General features: G+C 42.2%; 1 protein-coding gene across 1 annotated transcript in view; it reads left to right on the forward strand.

Moving 5' to 3' along the window:
• The window catches only part of tmtops2b (teleost multiple tissue opsin 2b), a 46,408-nt gene that overhangs the window by 12,154 nt on the left and 13,302 nt on the right, over positions 1-20,952 (forward strand). The window contains exon 2 of the mRNA XM_021597939.2: positions 20,440-20,765. Coding sequence (XP_021453614.1) covers positions 20,440-20,765 — 326 coding nt within the window. The remainder of the gene's footprint in view (positions 1-20,439; positions 20,766-20,952) is intronic.

A 20,952-nucleotide genomic window follows, 5' to 3' on the forward strand; every position in this document is an offset into this window, starting at 1 on the left:
TTCCAGTTTGTTATTCAAACTCAATCAGCATGACAGAGTGATCTCCAGCCCTGTCCTCGTCAACACTCAGACCTGTGTTAACGAAAGAATCACTGACATGATGTCAGCTGGTCCTTTTATGGCAGGGCTGAAATGCAGTGTGTTACGGTTTTCTTCCTGGGAAGGAGAGGAGGACCAAAATGCAGCGTGGTTATGGTTGAACATCTTAATAAAGATGATAACGTGAACAATATACATATACAAAATAAGAAAACGTGGAAAACCGAAACAGTCCTAACTGGTGCAAAACACCGAGACAGGAAACAATCACCCACGAAATAACCAAAGAATATGGCTGCCTAAATATGGTTCCCAATCAGAGACAACGATAAACACCTGCCTCTGATTGAGAACCACTCTAGGCAACCATAGACTTACCTAGAATACTACACTGAAAACAACCCCATCAATCTACAAAAACCCCTAGACAAGACAAACACATAATCACCCATGTCACAACCTGGCCTAACCACAATAATAAAGAAAACACAAAATACTAAGGCCAGGGCGTGACACAGTGGAAATGTTTTTGGGGGATTCAGTTCATTTGCATAGCAAAGAGGGACTTTGCAATTAATTGCAATTCATCTGATCACTCTTCATAACATGTTAGAGTATATGCAAATTGCCATCATTACAAACTGAGGCAGCAGACTTTGAGAAAATGAATATTTCTGTCATTCTCAAAACTTTTGGCCACAATTGTAGTGTCACCCAACATTACTATTTAGGGAGAGATGCTATGGCTTCAGTTGTACCACAACTGATCTGCTGGTCTTCGAGAGTGCTGCGTAGTTGGTGCAGTGTTCCAGGGGTGGGCAAAGTGTTTGGCTCGAGGGCCACATCGGGATTTAGAAACAGAGGGCCGCATGTATTTTTATTTTATCGATTTGTTAGTCAGTTTGTTAGTCAGTTTTCAGGCCAGAAAAAGGGAAGTTATTTGAAAATACACAGAGTATACCAAACAATTAGGAACACCTTCCTAATATTGAGTTACAACAAGGATGCTGGCCCATGTCGACTCCAATGCTTCACACAGTTGTGTCATGTTGGCTGGATGTCCTTTGGGTAGTGGACAATTCTTGTTACACACGGGAAACTATTGAGCGTGAAATCTCCAGCAGCTTTGCAGTTCTTGACACAAACCAGTGTGCCTGGAACCTACTACTAGCATACCCCGTTGTTAAAGGTACATAAATATGTTGTCTTGCCCATTCACCCTGAATTGGCACACATACACAGTCCATGTCTCAATTGCCTTTATCTATACTGATTGAAGTGGATTTAACAAGCGACATCAATAAGGGATCCTAGCTTTCACCTGGTCAGTCTATGTCATGGAATGACACAATTAAGCACTATAATACATTCATATGTAGTTTTGTTAGGTATTTAAAAGATTCCTGAAGTTTTGGACAGGAGTACTCTGTATTATGTAGTATTACACACAGACTAATGACTCCTCTGTAATAGAGTTCCATTTCCCCGTTTGACTGCTAGGTTTTATGGGTATTATAACACCTCTACTGTTAATTTTACATTTTTTGATTTCACCTTTATTTAACCAGGTAGGCCAGTTGAGAACAAGTACAGTGGGGCTCTATGGACACTCACATTCTCTCTGTTTCCCTGTATCTTTTATCTTTATTCATTTACTGTTATTCCCTAACTTTATAATCAAATATAACCAGTATTTAGGTTTTGAATGCCCAGCAGTTCCTCCTCCACCACCACCAGCCTTTATTCTTAATAAAATGGATTTCAGATGGAACATCCTGAACGCTAGAAAAAAAAGGGAGCAGGATAGGCAAGATAAAATTGACTGAGCGGATACATTTTTGGGGGGAATTCTCTGTACTCACTCGTAGAATATGCCTGTTTGATGCCCCCCTTTAGTTAACCTTTATTTAACTAGACAAGTCAGTTAAGAACAAATTCTTATTTGCAATAACAGCCTACTGGGGAAGGTTAACTGCCTTGTTCGGGAGCAGAATAACAGATGTTTACCTTGTCAGTTCAGGGATTTGATGAAGCAACCTTTCGGTTACTGACCCAACACTCTAACCACTTGGCACTGCCGCCCCACCGTCATGCCTGCATGATGATGATGATGCATCTAGCAGCATTATTATTATTATTATTAGCATTATCATCATCACTGACCCTGTCTTGGAAGGGAAGCTCCCCCTGATGAGTTGGCTCACCGAGGGACAGTCCATGGCTTTGGCTGACTGTGGCAGTTTCACCAAGATTAAGCTCATTGTTCAGATCATCAAACACACTCTCTGTCTTCAGCTCTCCGGTGGAGTCCTTGGAATAACCTTAGTTGTCCAACGTAGATTGTTTTTGTCTGTAAACTTTACGTGCCCCATAACACAATCGATAGAAGCTCCAATACATAATGATTATATCACCCATGGAATGTTTCTTTTTAGGCTTTGATTTACTGAAACCCTATCTTAGTCCTGCAATCGGGAAGGAAGCACGAAACACTATAACGAATAAGCTTTGATTGACGATTTGGGGCTCTTGGTTGTACAGGTGACTTGTTTTTTGCTGTTCACTGTTAAGGTAAACAGTGGATTGTCAACAAAAGTCGATGTAGGTAATCGACAGAAGTACAAACAAATCGTAGACTTAGCTTGCTGCTTTTACATTCTAACCAATGTCATAGCTGCTGCTTTCTTAACGCAACCCCTATAGAGGCAGGTTTCCTGAGGACTACATGCTAACAGTCTGTTAACATAAAGTGGGTGGCAGGTAGCCTAGCGGTTAAGTCTATTAGCGGTTATCTCTGTTAGCATTTGGTGGGTGGCAGGTAGCCTAGTGGTTAAGTCTGTTAGCGGTTATGTCTGTTAGCGTTTGAGTCTGTTAGCGTTTGGTGGGTGGCAGGTAGCCTAGTGGTTAAGTCTGTTAGCGGTTAGGTCTGTTAGCATGTAGTGGACGGCAGGTAGCCTAGCAGTTGAGTCTGTTAGCGGTTAAATCTGTTAGCATATAGTGGACGGCAGGTAGCCTATCGGTTAAGTCTGTTAGCGGTTAAATCTGTTAGCATATAGTGGACAGCAGGTAGCCTATCGGTTAAGTCTGTTAGCGGTTAAATCTGTTAGAATGTAGTGGATGGCAGGTAGCTTAGCGGTTGAGTCTATTAGCGGTTAGGTCTGTTAGCATATAGTGGATAGCAGGTAGCCTATCGGTTAAGTCTGTTAGCGGTTAAGGCTGTTAGCACAGCAGATGAGTAAATAACAGGAGAAACTGCCTGGAATACACATGGCTTGATCTGCTCATCAGAATGTAGAGTCACTACTACTACTGCTGCTATCACTCTTCATGTATAACAGGCATCCCAGGAGTTCTCTGTGGGTTGTATGTGGGTTGTCTGTGCTCAGATTGAGAATGAGCTCTCAGCAGAGCACTGAGCGAACACCAACACCTCCCAGGACTACTGACATGTCAACATCACAAATGTCAAAAGAGACGAAGGGAAACTTTCTCTTAAAAAAATTGATGTGAAGGAAAAGTGTGTGTTCCTTGCAAAGGCCTCTAGATTCCGACTCACACGGTTTGGACGACTCTATCAGAGCAGTGGACCTGGACTCTTTTTACACAAGCATGCATGGTTGGAGGGCTGTGTGGAATGAATCCATCACACTGTTGTTATCCCTGTTGATGTAGAAACAGCTGATGAGAACGGAAGGGAGCAGTCACAGACCCCATGATAAATGCAGCTCTGTATCAATAATATCAACTGGGTTTGTGTAGGTGCCCAGAGTTCATGAAGCCTTATACTGTATTTGACAGTGTTGAAAGAGTGGAGGACTGAGAAAGAGAAATGGTGGTGGAAATGGAGGGAACGGAGGGAAGAAAGTAATAGACAAAGGGAAAAGAAAAGGAATCAGCAAAAGAGGGGAGGAGGAGGTGGGGAGGAGTAGATAGGGAGGGGTTGGGGAGGAGGTAGGGAGGAGTAGATAGGGAGGGGTTAGGGAGGGGTCGGGGAGGAGTAGATGGGGAGGGAGGGGTTAGGGAGGAGTAGAAAGGGAGGGGTTAGGGAGGGGTCGGGGAGGAGTAGATAGGGAGGGGTCAGGGAGGAGGTAGGGAGGAGTGAGGGGTTAGAGAGGCGGGAGGGGAGGAGGAGAGGCGGTAGGGAGGGGGGAGGAGAGGAGATAGGGAGGGGAGGTAGTTTGGCGGAATGGAGGTAATGCAGGGACAAGGTAGGGAAGGGAAGCGGGGAGGAGATAGTGAGGGGAGGAGGAGATAGTGAGGGGTAAGGTAGGAGTGGAGGAGTGGTGGTAGGGCGGGGACAAGGTAGGTAGGGGAGGAGGAGAGGAGCGTAGGAGGTAGGGATGGGAGGGGAGGGGGAGAGGAAGGGATGAGGTAGGGAGGGGAGGGGGAGAGGAGGTAGGGAAGGGAGGAGGGAGTAGGGAGGTGGAGAGAAGGTAGGGAAGGGAGAAGGGAATAGGGAGGAGAGGAGGAGGAGAAGACGTAGGAGAATAGGCAAAGGGAGAAAGCGTAACACGACTACTTTAAATAGATGTCCTTCATGTCAACTTGTTCTGGTGTACTCATGCAGGACCCATTTGTAGCTGTCAATGACAGGAGTTCAAATTAAATTTGCTGTCCCGCTCATTATAATGTTCATAATGATGATACTCTTTATCCTGTGCTCCTGTGTGGCTCAGTTGGTAGAGCATAGCACTTGCAATGCCAGGGTTAAGGTTTCAATTCTGATGGGGGACCAGTACAAAAATGTGTACCCTCACTACTGGATAAGAGTGGCTACTAAAAACATTATCCACAAAGCTCCTTTTACGAAGAAAATGCAGATATGAAAGTACAATTAGCAGGACAATGAAATTAGAACAGCAGAAGGTTTGTGTTAGCTCCCTGAGCTAATGCCTAGGCTTTAGCTAATGCAGACAACCCAGGTTTGCAGTGCTGTCTGAGTTCCAGTGTACATAACCAGGAACCATTTGTCTCTGTTTTGGATGAAGCTAAGATTAGACTTGATCCTCACCATAAATTACTGTACCTTAGCACTAATTAGGGTTTCATCACTCCAGAAAAATGGTTTCCACTGCCCCAGAGTGCAATGGCTGCGAGCTTTACATAACTCCAGCCTACGCTTGGCATTGAGCAGTGTGATCTTAGGCTTGTGTGCGGCTGCTCGGCCATGGAAACCCATTTCATGAAGCTCCCATACGTTGCTTCCAGAAGCAGTTTGGAACCGGGTAGTGAGCGTTGCAACCGAGGACAGACGAGTTTTACATGCTACGCGCTTCAGCACTCCATGGTCCCATTCTATGAGCTTGTGTGGCCTACCACTTCACGGCTGAACCGTTGTTGCTCCTAGACGCTTCCACTTCACAACAACATCAATTACAGTTGACTGGGGCAGCTCTAGCAGGGCTGAAATTTGATGAACTGACTTGTTGGAAAGGTCACATCTTATGACGGTGCCACGTTGAAAGTCACCGAGCTCTCCTATGGAGATTACATGGCTGTGTACTCAATTTTATACACCTGTCAGCAATGGGTGTGGCTGAAATAGCCGAATCAACTAACTTGAAGCGGTGTTCACATACTTTTGTATATATAGTGTATATGACGACATAATTTAACTACTGCATGCTACCTTATGGTAGGAGTAATACAATGCCTTCAGAAAGTGATAATACCCCTTAATTTATTCCACATTTTGATGTGTTACAGCCTGAATTCAAAATGGATTAATTAGATTTTGTTCTCAATACCCCATAATGACAAGAGACAATATGTTTTCAGAAATGTTTGCAAATGTATTGGAAAGGAAATACAGACATATCTCATTGACATAAGTATTCACACCCCTAAATCAATACTTTGTAGAAGCACTTTTGGCAGCGATTACAGTTGTCAATCTTTCTGGGTAAGTCTCTAAGAGCTTTGCACAAGACATATTTGCCCATTATTCTTTTCAAAATTCTACAAACTCTGTCAAATTGGTGTTGATCATCACTAGGCAACCATTTACAGGTCTTGCCCATATATTTCCAAGTATATTTAAGTCAAAACTCTAATTTGGCCACTCTGTCTTTTTATTACCATTATTACTCTGAAATAATAAGATATTTAAGTTGTGTATATTACTTTGTTTGTATTTGATGACTTTATTATTTTTCATTCTGTAAAGTCATCATCTGTTTCTTCTCTGCTCAGACAGTAGCAGTCTGCCAGTCAAACCTAACGTTATCTACAGTATGTGCTCCCCATGCTGTACTGTCTGTAGTCATCCTAGTTATCTAACCTGCCTAAGTAGCCTATGCTGCAGAGTTGTTTGACAAAATCCTTTTACTAGTTCTTCAAAGTAGATAAAGCGTACTTTCACAAACTGTCTCTGTCCCTCTCATCGTGTTGTGCACATTCCTCTCTCATGTGCATATAACTTAACATAGCAGCACAGACAGAACAATGAGACAGATATTTAACCGGATGCATAAATGAAAAGCATCCACTTGGCTTAGTGAGAGGAAGCCCACTGGCTGGTAGTGGAAGAAAATGGAACAAGATTCATTTTGGCCAACATTCTGCTAATTTTCTCATCGATGAAACATTTGATTTCAACACAGTTTTCTGTTCTCAAAATTAGAATATGTTATGAACAGAGTGGACTACGTTTTGTAGACTTCACTCAAAAAAAAAAATGGTGTTGTTTAGGAGTGCAAAGGTGAATTGAGTTATTGCACACGCGCACTTCACAGAGCAGGTGGAAATATGCAGATGCATGCTAGAACTCGCCAATAGGATCTCACTAGCTCGCGCTTGGCTCTGCCCACCTCCTTGCTTGTTCTGCCCACTATGACTCATTTGTTCCCATTGGAAAAAACTGGCTGTGGTCTATCTTGGTTTAGTTGTAAAAAATCTTTAGTAGCAGGCATAAAAGTATCCGTCCAGATATCTGTATATAATGACAAGATGCTCTCGTCTCCGCCCTAACAATGGGAGTTATTGTCCCAAAGGCGGGAAGGCAGGAGGCAATCTTAGGTCAAAAATAAACCCATATAAACGCATTGGGCTTAGTTTGGACAGATTTTGGCGAGAGTCAAACATCTTGCTTCGCCTGTTCCTCTCTGATCCATCTCCAAATGGGTCAATGGATTATGGTATTGCAGTTAATTACCATGTTTCTGAGCTGAACCAAGTTGAATATTTGCTTAACGAAAAACACAACTCCCTTCAGCCTAGCGTCCCACATGGTTGACTTGATTTCTGTCGTGAATAATTAGATTTCTCTACAGAGAAACAACACGTTGGGCTCACAAAAACCGGAATTAAATGGAATTCAAGTAATTGAACAGACGTCGTCACTTTGTTGTTTAACAACCAAAGAAATAACTAAATGTCAGTTGATCGCTCAGCACTAATACTTATTGACTCAAGATATTTCAGTTTTAAATGTTTTATTAATTTGAATATATTTCTATATATTTTTTACATAATTCCACTTTTACATTATGTGGTATTGTGTGTAGGCCAGTGTACATGTGACACTTTCCAGGTACTGGCAGTGGTTCTCCTGGCAGTGGTTCTCCTGGCAGTGGTTCTCCTGGCAGTGGTTCTCCTGGCAGTGGTTCTCCTGGCAGTTGAAGGAAGGAGAGAAGAGGGGAGAGAGTGAGGGAATGATGAAGATGTATGGAGAATGGGAATTATCTGTGTCAGCCACTAAAATTATTTTTATTTGCTGTTTGACACAAACACTCCAATTGTCCTCAGGCAGGTTTAAGTGTTGTCATGCATCACCTAGCCTGGAGATACAGTCAGAACAGCCGAGGTAAGGGCCTTTTCAGTTGGACACTCCTCACTGAGCCTAGTGATACAGAACAGTCCAGCTAATGGCATTTTAATGAGGACACTCCTCACTGAGCCTAGTGATACAGAACAGTCCAGCTAATGGCATTTTAATGAGGACAGTCCTTACTGCTCCTGGGGATACATAGCAGCCCATGTAATGGCATTTTAATGAGGACAGTCATTGCTGTTGCAGGAGAGGACACAGTGTGGGCATGTGTGTGGGCTGGCAGTTGGGTGGGTGGCTGTGTGTTTGCATAGTAAGGAATCTTAGTTCATTATTCAAAATGTGTATCTCAATAAATGACAGCCTCTGGCGAATAACAAACAGGTGTCAGTATTTAAACCCAACAACATCCAAACACCTGAGGAAGTTCACTTAGCTTGCTGATAAATTGCCATATTTCAGAGACAGTCTTTAAATCATCACATCAGTCTTTATGATATCATCATATCCTAATCATAGAATTAGGAATTGGAATATTAGAATGGACATCAACTTTCTTATGATGGGATAACAGGTCAGCCATGTTGGTCAGGGAATTGGTCAACCATGGATCACCAATGCTGCGATAAGATATTGTGTAAAACAATGAATTGGAAGATTATTTGCATCGTATGTTTGTTGGCGTAATAATAAGGAATTCCCTTGACCACGCCCACAAATTGGGGGTCATAGATTTTTTGTTACACAGAAATAACAAAACATGCCGAAAAGCTGCTGTGTTGTTCAATGTACAGTGCCTTGCGAAAGTATTCGGCCCCCTTGAACTTTGCGACCTTTTGCCACATTTCAGGCTTCAAACATAAAGATATAAAACTGTATTTTTTTGTGAAGAATCAACAACAAGTGGGACACAATCATGAAGTGGAACGACATTTATTGGATATTTCAAACTTTTTTAACAAATCAAAAACTGAAAAATTGGGCGTGCAAAATTATTCAGCCCCTTTACTTTCAGTGCAGCAAACTCTCTCCAGAAGTTCAGTGAGGATCTCTGAATGATCCAATGTTGACCTAAATGACGATAAATACAATCCACCTGTGTGTAATCAAGTCTCCGTATAAATGCACCTGCACTGTGATAGTCTCAGAGGTCCGTTAAAAGCGCAGAGAGCATCATGAAGAACAAGGAACACACCAGGCAGGTCCGAGATACTGTTGTGAAGAAGTTTAAAGCCGGATTTGGATACAAAAAGATTTCCCAAGCTTTAAACATCCCAAGGAGCACTGTGCAAGCGATAATATTGAAATGGAAGGAGTATCAGACCACTGCAAATCTACCAAGACCTGGCCGTCCCTCTAAACTTTCAGCTCATACAAGGAGAAGACTGATCAGAGATGCAGCCAAGAGGCCCATGATCACTCTGGATGAACTACAGTTTTATATATTTATGTTTGAAGCCTGAAATGTGGCAAAAGGTCGCAAAGTTCAAGGGGGCCGAATACTTTCGCAAGGCACTGTACATGTAACCAGGTCAAAAATCCAATGCTTCCACGTAAGGAAATAGCGCCTGGGAGATGAGCCCTGTGGCTTCAGGCTATTCGGAGTGGGAAATGTGGGGAAACACTGGCCAAGTAGGCTACACATCTACTGTATGTGTGTAGAAAACATTTCATCACAGGTAAGACATTTAATTTGTTTAGGATAGTCCATTTGTAACTGCACTCACTACTTGTAGCTGTATAGTCGATGTGTTTGTGTTGTTGGTCTTGGTTAATGATCTGGTCCGTAGCTAGCTAGCACATGGCTACTAGCCCCGTCATGAAAGGGGCATGAGGGAAGACCTACAATGTTATGTTTTTCTATTTCTAAGTAATGAGAACGCTCTGGAGCAGGCAATGTTCAAAAGTCATCTTTAGAAATTGTGTACTTTTCTTAAATGTAGTTTTGTAATTTGCTAAAACAACCAGACAAGAAAATTGTGTTAACCTAGGTAACCACAGGCTGTCTTCCCTACAGGGGGAGTTCTATCTAATACTTACTGGGACTATTCCATACATTTTTCAAAATGCATTTGACCTTTATTTAACCTGGAACAAATTCTTATTTAAAATTTTCTTATTTTCAATGACATTCTGCCCCTTGTTCAACACTCTAACCACTAGGCTACCTGCCGCCCATATGCATAGCAGGGGGTACCGGTACTGTGTCAAAAAAAACTGCCAATATGCCAACAAGCCATTCAAACAAATCAAAACACATTTTATTTGTCACATGTGCCAAATACAACAAGTGTAGACCTTACAGTGAAATGCTTACTTACAAGCCCTTAACCAACAATGCAGTTTTAACAAAATACCTGCCAAAAAGTAAGAGATAAGAATAACAAATAATTAAAGAGCAGCAGTAAATAACAATAGTGGGACTATATAAAGGGGGTACAGAGTCAATGTGTGGGGGCACCGGTGTCGAGGTAATTGAGGTAATATGTACATGTAGAGTTATTATAGTACAGTCAATGCAGTCAATCCACAGCCATACGCTGTCTTAAATCAGTTGATGATAGGACTTAGACTTTCTGATATTGTATCATATAATAACACTCACAGCTTTCCAAGAAAACAAAACATTTAGGCAATTATGGTCTGTTACATATATTTTAGAGGATATTTGTATAAAACCTGTATAAACGGTATTATTAATTATATGATCATATTTTAGGTTGGCAATAACTCTAACACAATTTCTGATGCATCAGATGCTCTATTGTATGTTTCCTGCATCAGTCAAAGCTATTGCTGTTCATTCCAATTAGACTGTGTAGTAACCCTTCTAGTTGCACATGAGTCCTTCTCTAACTCTCAAAGTTTAAGACACTTTATTACATGTAGGTAGGGGGATGGGCGTTCCATTGTCTACAGTCACTCTGCCCCCAACTTTCACACCTTTTTCCCCTGGAACACTCTGTTGCTATGGGTAACCAGAATCACGTGGCACCCGATTAGCCAATCAGTGGCCAAGCCTGGGGTTTCAGCTGCACCTGAATAATTTAGTTGCATCCAGGAGCCCAGGTTGACGACAGCTCTATAAACTCCAGGGTTCCACACCAACTCATCGGCTGGACCCTTCCACATGGGCAATACACGTGTGTGGTTGACCATGAACCACTTACACTATCACTTTTGCCACTAATCTGCAGGGCCGTAACCACTGTTTTAGTTTTTGTGGTGTCCGGGAAGGGGACATTTTTTTGAAAGTTGAAGCTCATTCACTGCATTTCTATACAATTAAAGAATGTCAAAATGTGATTTGGAGAACAGAAAAAAAGAACAGGAAAAAATGACCCCAGCCATTATCAACTGGGCTGCTGTAGGTTCATTCACCTCAGTCCATCTACAAACACATCAAATCTTAACTTTATTCGTCACATGCTCCGAATACAACAGGTGTAGTAGACCTTACAGTGAAATGCTCACTTACAAGCCCTTAACCAACAGTGCAGTTCAAGAAAGAGTTAAGAATATATTGACCAAATAAACTAAAGTAAAAAAAGAATAACAAAGTAACACAATAAAATAACAATAACGAGGCTATATACAGGGGGTACCGGTACTGAGTCAATGTGCGGGGGTACAGGTTAGTCGAGGTCATTTGTACGTGTAGGTAAGTGACTATGCATAGATAATAAACAGCCTGTTAGCTATGCAGTTGAAAGGGGGAAATGTGATAAACGTAGCATCAGCTGCTGCTCAGTCAGTTGTAATGATGAATTGCTCATCAACTCTTTACAGAGATCTCTCCTTTCTCAAATTACATAGCGTTCACATTTTATTACCAGTCATTACTAATCAAGCACTGCACAAACAGACATCAATGGAGCACACAGATGATCGTACTATCACATTTATATGAATTATTAGAATATTACTTACTATTCTGTATTAATATCAGTGAAGTCCTTACTTGTTTGATGAGAGTAGTACAGATTTTCTCAGGGGTCCTAACATGGGCTCCGACCCCAAGTTTGGGAACCACTGTACTAACCTCTCTCTGCTTGCTTCCTCTGTCTGTCTCTCTCTGTCTGTCTCCTCTTCTTCCTCCTCGGCAGTGGAGATTTGTGGGGCAAAAAATAAATAAAAAGTGGGATTTTATTTATTTTATTTAAAGCCATTACACAACACAACACTAAACAGCCATACCAACACCTTACCGCCGCTACACCTGGCTATCAGCAGAGCCATGTCTGGCAGCCAAACAGTTCATTCAGCCTCATTTACTGCCTTTAAAAAAACATAGCTGACTAACTTAAACAAATGTGCTTTCTACTGACAATTGAGATGTACAAACTATGGCATAAGGGAATGATGAGCGGATAAGAGGCAATCCGTAATTTTGATTAAGACATTAATGAGCGTGCTAGGACGGACGAAGTCTATATAACTATTGGTTCAGCACTTTTGAAATGTATACTGACAGAATTCAGAACATGTGCCATTCTTACAGTATTCTCCCTGTACACCAAGTAGGATAAATAAAGGGGGCATATATGCAGACAATGAAAGCTCTTACCATATTCGATGGTGACATTTCTCTAAAACAGGTTATAGGCTACATGTACACCACCAAGATAGACCAGATAATAGACCAGATTATTAGGGTGAGGCACATGGGCTACTAACATCTTACTACACAACATACACAGTATCACTTTCTGAGCTACAGTGTACATATCTCTCTGGCATATTGCATCATTTTCTTTGCAGCATTATACAATGCATTTTTTGGACATTGTTGTGCTGTGCTCACTTGAACAGGAATGTGGTATGGAGGTCCTTCATGGACAAATTTTGTCATCAAAGACTGGCATTCTCTTGATTTATGGTGCTTTCAAAACAACTGGGAACTCGAAAATAAAACAAGGGCGAATCATGATGACGTCATTGATCTTCAGGTCGTAGCTCTAGAAATAGGCCGGTGTCACACCCTGACCATAGTTTGCTTTGTATGTTTCTATGTTTTGTTTGGTCAGGGTGTGATCTGAGTGGGCATTCTATGTTGTGTGTCTAGTTTGTCTGTTTCTGTGTTTGGCCTGATATGGTTCTCAATCAGAGTAAGGTGTTAGTCATTGTCTCTGATTGGGAACCATATTTAGGTAGCCTGTTTGGTGTTGGGGTTTGTGGGTGATTGTTTCCTGTGTTAGTGCCTGTGCCACACGGGACTGGTTTCACGTTGTTGTTTTGGTTATATGTTCAGTTTTCTAATTAAAAAACCATGGACAACTACCGTGCTGCATTTTGGTCCGCCTCTCCTTCAATAGAAGAATCCCGTGACAGCTGGATTTATAATTCTGAGTTGGATGTCCGTTCAAAACGTATTTTCCAAAACAGTTTTCACAATTCCGAGTTAACAGTTGTTTTGAGCGCGGCACAAATCATGCTGCATTGACAGCATGGCCAATGTTGAATGTTTATAATTTTAAACTTGGAAAAGAGCCCCTTAATCCCAGATGTGGGACCACACAGCCACTCCACTGAATAGCAGGTTAGTGATCGCTTTGCAATGCTTGCAGTTACTCACTGTCACTGATCCCTTCCAAACTAAAGTAAATTGTCGGCATGATTCATGATGTCAACATCATACTTTCAAAATCTTAGCTAGCAGACATGATCAGTCCAATCAAAGCTACTGTACATATAACGTGATTTGACTACATTTTATCTGTGGCCAATGACCTTGAGCCTTCTTTGATGGGCGCTACTAATGTAACTCTATGGCAGCACCTAAGAGGCTAGGATTTTCTAGCTCTACCCTTATACTTGGCGGTGATGTAGTGTCCCCATGAGTGACAGAACACTGAGCACTGAGAACACTGAGCCAATCACTGCGCAATGCTCTGTATTTTCTGCTGCCTTGCCCCACCACCACAGAAAGCACTGAGCTAAACTGAAACACCTGCATTTTGGAGCTCCCTTCTCAAGAACACAACAAAGAAACAATGTTTGTATGCAGCTTTATTAACTCAATGATATATATTGTACATTGTTTGCAAACTGACATGTGACATGTATTAATGCCAAAATAACTTGCAAAACAGACAAACCCCCCCACCCAAAAAATGTTTCAGAAAAAAATAAAAAATAAATATTGTGCTAAAAATGTTGAAGAGCTCCACCTGGCTCCTGCTCCACGGTGCATTGCAGCCCGCCTCAGCCTCATCACTGAGCACCACATCTGTGTCTGTCTTAATAGCCTACCCCCATAAAGCAAAGTTATTATGAGAACTTAGTAGCCTATTTTTTGCCCCTGCTGAGGTAGGCTTTGTTTAATGTTAGCTTCTTACTTCATCCTTCTAGCTGGCTAAGTAATACTAGCCAATGTTAATGCAATAGAAGTCTCTGCTGGCAGCTAGCCAACTGACTGACATATAAGCGACTATTTACCAGTTGTGCACTCATTCTCTGTTGACATGTCAGGAATTGCCGGACGGTTTTAAAATGGCCATTTGTCCGGCATCTCGCAAACACTCGGTGTCAGCAGCGTCTCTAGTTGCTTAATTGAGCCGACTCCAAGCTGGGGTAGTTCGTTTCACTTCTCAGGCCCTAGGGCCTCGGCTGCAAGAGGGCGGAGTTAGCTGTTTGAGTGTTAGGCCGATACCCACTCATTATCAAATTCCAGAAAAGAGCCATTAAATTCTGCAACCACCTAAAAGGAAGCGATTCCCAAACCTTCCGTAACAAAGCCATCACCTACAAAGAGATGAACCTGGAGAAGAGTCGCCTAAGCAAGCTGGTCTGGGCCTCTGTTCACAAACACAAACAGACCCCACAGAGCCCCAGGACAGCAACACAATTAGACCCAACCAAATCATGAGAAAACAAAAAGATAATTACTGACACATTGGAAAGAATTAACGAAAAAATAGAGCAAACTTGAATGCTATTTGGCCCTAAACAGAGAGTACACAGTGGCAGAATACCTGACCACTATGACTGTCCCAATCTTACGGAAAGCTTTGACTATGTACAGACTTAGTGAGCATAGCCTTGCTATTGAGTTGGGAAGACGGGCTATGTGCACATTGCACACAAAATGAGGTGGAAACTGAGCTGCACTTCCTAACCTCCTATGACCATATCAGAGACACATATTTCCCTCAGATTACACAGACCAACAAAGAATTAGAAAACATCCAATTTTGATAAACTCCCATATCTATTGGGTGAAATACCACAGCGTGCCATCACAGCAGCAAGATTTGTGACGTGTTGACACAAGAAAACAGTGAAGAACAAACACCATTGTATGTACAACCCATATTTATGTTTATTTATTTTCCCTTTGTACTTTTTTCTGAGCTTTGATCTACACTGGAAGCAATATTTACATGTTGACCCGTAAATTGATCTTCTTTATTGTGTACAAAATGTATTTTTTCATGATAATATTTTTTTCCAAATTAGAACAAACATTCTGTGTCCTCATATGTAGTTATGTCCCTGCTTCTCTCCTCTTCCTGTTTTCTGTGTGTGTGTCTGTTTGGTCTATGGAAATAATGTGTGAATTATATCCCTGTTTCCTACTGGTCATTTAGGTCTTCTAACCGGGGCGCTTGGACAGTTGTATCTAGAATCTAAACCGGCACCTCTTTCAGAGACATGGTGGCTCTCTCTTTGACACTGGTTTTGGATTTTGTCCCTGACCACAATAGCTGCCATTTTCAGACCATTCTGGAACTTTTTGGGTTTATGACACAGCCCCTCTAGTAATTTAATAGGATCTCTATAATCCTAATCTTTATGACATCATCACATTCTGAACTCACCATGTCTCTATGACATTATCACATTGTTACCTACCTTACCAGTGTCATCGCGACATCATCATATTGTTATATCCCCAAGTGTAATTTATGATATAATCAATCCTGTGTCAACAAGGCAATTAAAATAATGATAGTCAGAAACATTTCCACATTGTTGAACATAACAGAAAGGCTAGATGTTGTAATTTTAATATGCTTGCACATAAATTGATTTAGAAAGCATTACCACATGGTCTTCCAAATGAAAGCAAGGTAATAAAATCTTTGATCTGGCCAGTGACACGCCACGGTAGACAGTCACCAACAGCTCTCTAGGCAGATTCCAGGCAGGGTGGATATTACATGTAGATATTACCTCAATTACCTTGACACCGGTGTCCCGCACATTGACATTGACTCTGTACCGGTAGCCCCTGTATATAGCACCTCTATTGTTATTTACTGCTGCTCTTTAATTATTTGTTATTCTTATCTCTTACTTTTTTGGGGGGTATTTTCTTAAAACTGCATTGTTGGTTAAGAGCTTGTAAGTAAGCATTTCACTGTAAGGTCTACCTACACCTGTTGTATTTGGCGCATGTGACAAATAAAATGTGATTTGATTTAAGAGAGAGAGAGACAAAGAGTGACAGAGAAATAAAGATAGAGAGAGAGATAGAGAGAGATAGAGAGAGACAGATGGAAAGAGAGAGAGAGAGAGAAAGAAAGAGAGAGAGAGATATGGAGAGAGACAGAGAGACAGAGAAAGAGAGATAGAGAGAAAGAAAGAAAGAGAGAGAGAGAGACAGATGGAAAGAGAGACAGATGGAAAGAGAGAGAGAGAGAAAGAAAGAGAGAGAGAGAGAGAGAAAGAAAGAAAGAAAGAAAGAAAGAAAGAAAGAAAGAAAGAAAGAGAGAGCGAAAGAGAGAGAGACAGAGAAAGAGAGAGAGACAGATGGAGAGAGAGAGAAAGAAAGAAAGAAAGAGAGTTAGAGACAGATGGAAAGAGACAGATGGAAAGAGATAGATGGAAAGAGAGAGACAGATGGAAAGAAAGAGAGAGAGAGAGAGACAGACAGAGAAAGAGAGAGAGAGACAGATTGAAAGAGAGAGAGAGAGAGAAAGAAAGAAAGAGAGAGAGACAGACAGAGAGATAGAGACAGATGGAGAGAGAGAGAGAGAGAAAGAGAGACAGAGAAAGAGAGATAGAGACAGATGGAAAGAGAGAGAAAGAAAGAGAGAGACAGACAGATGGAAAGAGAGAGAGAGAGAGAGAGAGAGAGAAAGAAAGAAAGAGAGATAGAGACAGATGGAAAGAGAGAGATAGAGAAAGAAAGAAAGAAAGAGTGTGTGCTTGTGGTATGTGTGTGTACATGACGTGCCTAATAGAATCTCATTGTGTTCTGTTGATGTGAGACTTTATGCGTTATTAAATCAGTTCAGAACCTACCTAGAAGCACTGTTACATAACTATGGAGATGAGATAGCTATTTTGTTCATGTTTATATTCAGTACATTTACATGTGTTCTCTATGTGTTGTTTCACGTTCAGATGTTACAATAATACACAATGTTGTGCTAGATTAGACTGTGGCTGAGATCAAAGCCTCTTAGAGAAGCTATTTGTGAATTCGGCAGCTCTCTGATACGAAAAGAGCAGAGAAAAGAGGGAGAGAAAGACTTCCTCACTCGCTGTAGGTCCGAATCTGCCTCCAAGGTCAAGGTTAGATGGAGTTTACAGACAATCCCACCTCTGTAGAGGGAAAGCTGGGGTGGTAAACCCAACTCCTGAGGGACAGCAGCAGTATTGCAGATGTTAATTATTTCCCTTGACTTACACACACACACACACACAGACACACACACACAATCTCATCTGCTTACATCAAATGTTGATGAAATTTCTTCAACTTTATTTGGAGGAGATAGTGTTATAATGCACTTTATGTTTACCTTGAATACACCAGTACAATGTAGGAAGCATTGGCTCATTATCAAAAAAGTTGATCATAAGACTCCCACCAATAAAGTTGTGTCACAGCAAAGGTCAATGTCCCCAAGGTGTTGCTTCTTGTGATCATTTCCACTTGTTTCTCATTAAAAAGTCTAGCTCAAGCTGTGGGTGTTGGTATTCAGAGCAGAACCTCCACGTATCGAGACAGGAATAAACAACACATTTTTTTCACCAAGTACTATGAAATGATGTATTCAGACCCTCCAGGATTTAGTGGGGATTTCTAGTGACATTTGCGGGCAAAAATGATTGATTTTGGTGTGACAAGTCTGACAATTTGGTAATTGTAATTGCAAGGTAATTTGCAATGAATTTGTTGCGAAAATGTATTGATGTGGTGTGATTGGTTGAAAATACAAGCCCTCTTTTTTGTACAGTGGTGGTGGGTCAGTTTTATGCAATAAATATTGCAATGATTTGACAATTTTATGCAGAAATAGTGTGGGGATTTTTAACACTTGCAAGCCCTCACATAATATGCAGGAAGTTGTTGATTTTGTAGAAGGAATCCTGGAGGGAGAAATATTTTCACAATGTCTGTAAACGTTCAGTCTTTAAGCACAGAGTCGGTAGAAAGAGGTTACCAATAGAGATCTTTGTGCAGAGCTGTGCTGTGGTGGTAACACTCTCCACTCGAGATCAGGGTTCAATCCCAGCATTCACTGTTTCTCCCACTTGCTTGTGTCCCCACCTCATTTCCTTACTGTCTTCCTGAGTGTTAAAACACCTCATGTTTTCAAGCACCAAAAATAAAAAAGAAGTGTAGAGAGACGTGCTGCCAGTCAGACATGTCAGTTAAGATTTATCAAAGCGGCTAATACAAATGCTAGGGGATCACTGTGCTGTTAAAATATCACCAGAGGAATCAACGAGCAGACATCTATGTATCTGTCATCTCATCCAGCTCCTATGTTTAGTGCACACACTGACTTTAGAGGGTCACCATGGCTGCGGTCCAAACCTTTAAAAGACACACCCTCGTCTACTTACCCTCACCTTATGCCCTTGGGGGAATCCTTGTCGCCATCTTGGAGGGTGGTCCAAATGATTAGCCAAGCAAGGGAAGTTTACAACATAAGTCCCTCAGTTTTTCGTCGGCTTTGCGAGTGTACAATTATGTTCACTCCAGGACCTGAAACTCCCCATAATTCAATTCGTGACGACTGTACATCTGCTAAGAAAAGTCAGGGAAAACTTAAAAACAACATCAATGGAGAAGTCAGCATACAAGTGTAAGTAAAAACGAATGAAATTAAGTTAGAAATTGTGCTACTAACGCACATGATGGCACAAACGCGTCTCGTAAAAAGTAAATATGTTTTTGTTTGGTTATCTTTTGGAAATTGTAGAAATAAAACATTTTACTTCTTTCAGAAGTTCCAGCTAGGCAGGCTAATGTTATTTATCTAATGAATTTGCTAGCTATCATACATTAGGTGTATATTAATATTTATATATTTAGTATAAGTAGACATGCACTCATTATTGAATGTAGCGGATATAAAGCTACCGGTGGCTGAAAACACAATCATGATGAACGAGTGACGAATTTCCCGGCCAAGGGTGGTCCATTTAAAAATCATTCCTTCCTTCCTCCCTCACCCCTTGCCCTGTAAGTGTATACTCGTCAGACGCCATGATACATCATCAGATGTGTCCACTTAATTTGAGGGCTGAGGGGATAGGGTGCGTCTTTTAAGAGTTTGGACTGCAGCCCATGTCTCCCCAAGGCCCTGTTTATTACTATCCCTTTATGAGTGTTTTGATCTCCCAATAGATCAATCAACTCAATCTGTTTTCTCATTCAGTCAGCCAATAATTGGTCAATGAATTTCTCTTTCTCCCCCTTCCTCCTTCCTCAATCTGTCCTTCTGTCTTCTCTCCTTCTTCCCTTCCTCACTACCACCCAATGTCTCTCTCCTTCTTCCCTTCCTCACTACCTCCCAATGTCTCTCTCCTTCTTCCCTCCCTCACTACCACCCAATGTCTCTCTCCTTCTTCCCTTCCTCACTACCACCCAATGTCTCTCTCCTTCTTCCCTTCCTCACTACCTCCCAATGTCTCTCTCCTTCTTCCCTCCCTCACTACCACCCAATGTCTCTCTCCTTCCTCCTTCCTCACTACCACCTAATGTCTCTCTCCTTCTTCCCTTCCTCACTACCTCCCAATGTCTCTCTCCTTCTTCCCTCCCTCACTACCACCCAATGTCTCTCTCCTTCTTCCCTCCCTTACTACCACCCAATGTCTCTCTCCTTCTTCCCTCCCTCACTACCACCCAATGTCTCTCTCCTTCTTCCCTCCCTCACTACCACCCAATGTCTCTCTCCTTCTTCCCTCCCTCACTACCACCCAATGTCTCTCTCCTTCTTCCCTCCCTCACTACCACCCAATGTCTCTCTCCTTCTTCCCTCCCTCACTACCACCCAATGTCTCTCTCCTTCTTCCCTCCCTCACTACCACCCAATGTCTCTCTCCTTCTTCCCTTCCTCACTACCACCCAATGTCTCTCTCCTTCTTCCCTCCCTCACTACCACCCAATGTCTCTCTCCTTCTTCCCTCCCTCACTACCACCCAATGTCTCTCTCCTTCTTCCCTTCCTCACTACCACCCAATGTCTCTCTCCTTCGTCCCTCCCTCACTACCACCCAATGTCTCTCTCCTTCTTCCCTCCCTCACTACCTCCCAATGTCTCTCTCCTTCTTCCCTCCCTCACTACCACCCAATGTCTCTCTCCTTCTCTTTCTCTCTCCCGCTGCTCTTACCACTCTTTCTCCTGCTCCCCTTCTCCTCTCCCCCACTCATCTCCCTCCCCTCCCCAGGTATCGTGTCGTTGATCTCCCTGGTGGTCCTTTCATATGACCGCTACAGTACCCTGACTGTGTACAACAAGCGTGGTCCCGACTACCGCAAGCCCCTGCTGGCCGTGGGGGGCTCCTGGCTGTACTCCCTGATCTGGACGGTGCCCCCCCTGCTAGGCTGGAGTAGCTACGACCTGGAGGGGGCCGGCACCAGCTGCTCCGTGTCCTGGACCCTGAGGACGGCTCAGTCCCACGCCTATATCATCTGTCTGTTCGTCTTCTGCCTGGGCCTGCCCATCGTCATCATGGTCTACTGCTACTGTCGGCTACTGTGGGCAGTCAAACAGGTGTGGGGGGAACATAAATACTGTTGACTGATGGGAGGGAGGGAGAGAGACAGAGACAGATGCGGAGAGAGTAAAGTATTGACATTGAGAGATGTACAATGTACTAAAAGAGAAACTGAGAGAAAACAAAATAATGTGTGTTTGTAGATACATTTTTAAAAATCTAATTTTATTGGTCACATACACA

Source organism: Oncorhynchus mykiss, chromosome 3 (assembly GCF_013265735.2).
Source record: "Oncorhynchus mykiss isolate Arlee chromosome 3, USDA_OmykA_1.1, whole genome shotgun sequence".
In the NCBI taxonomy this organism is placed as follows: domain Eukaryota; kingdom Metazoa; phylum Chordata; class Actinopteri; order Salmoniformes; family Salmonidae; genus Oncorhynchus; species Oncorhynchus mykiss.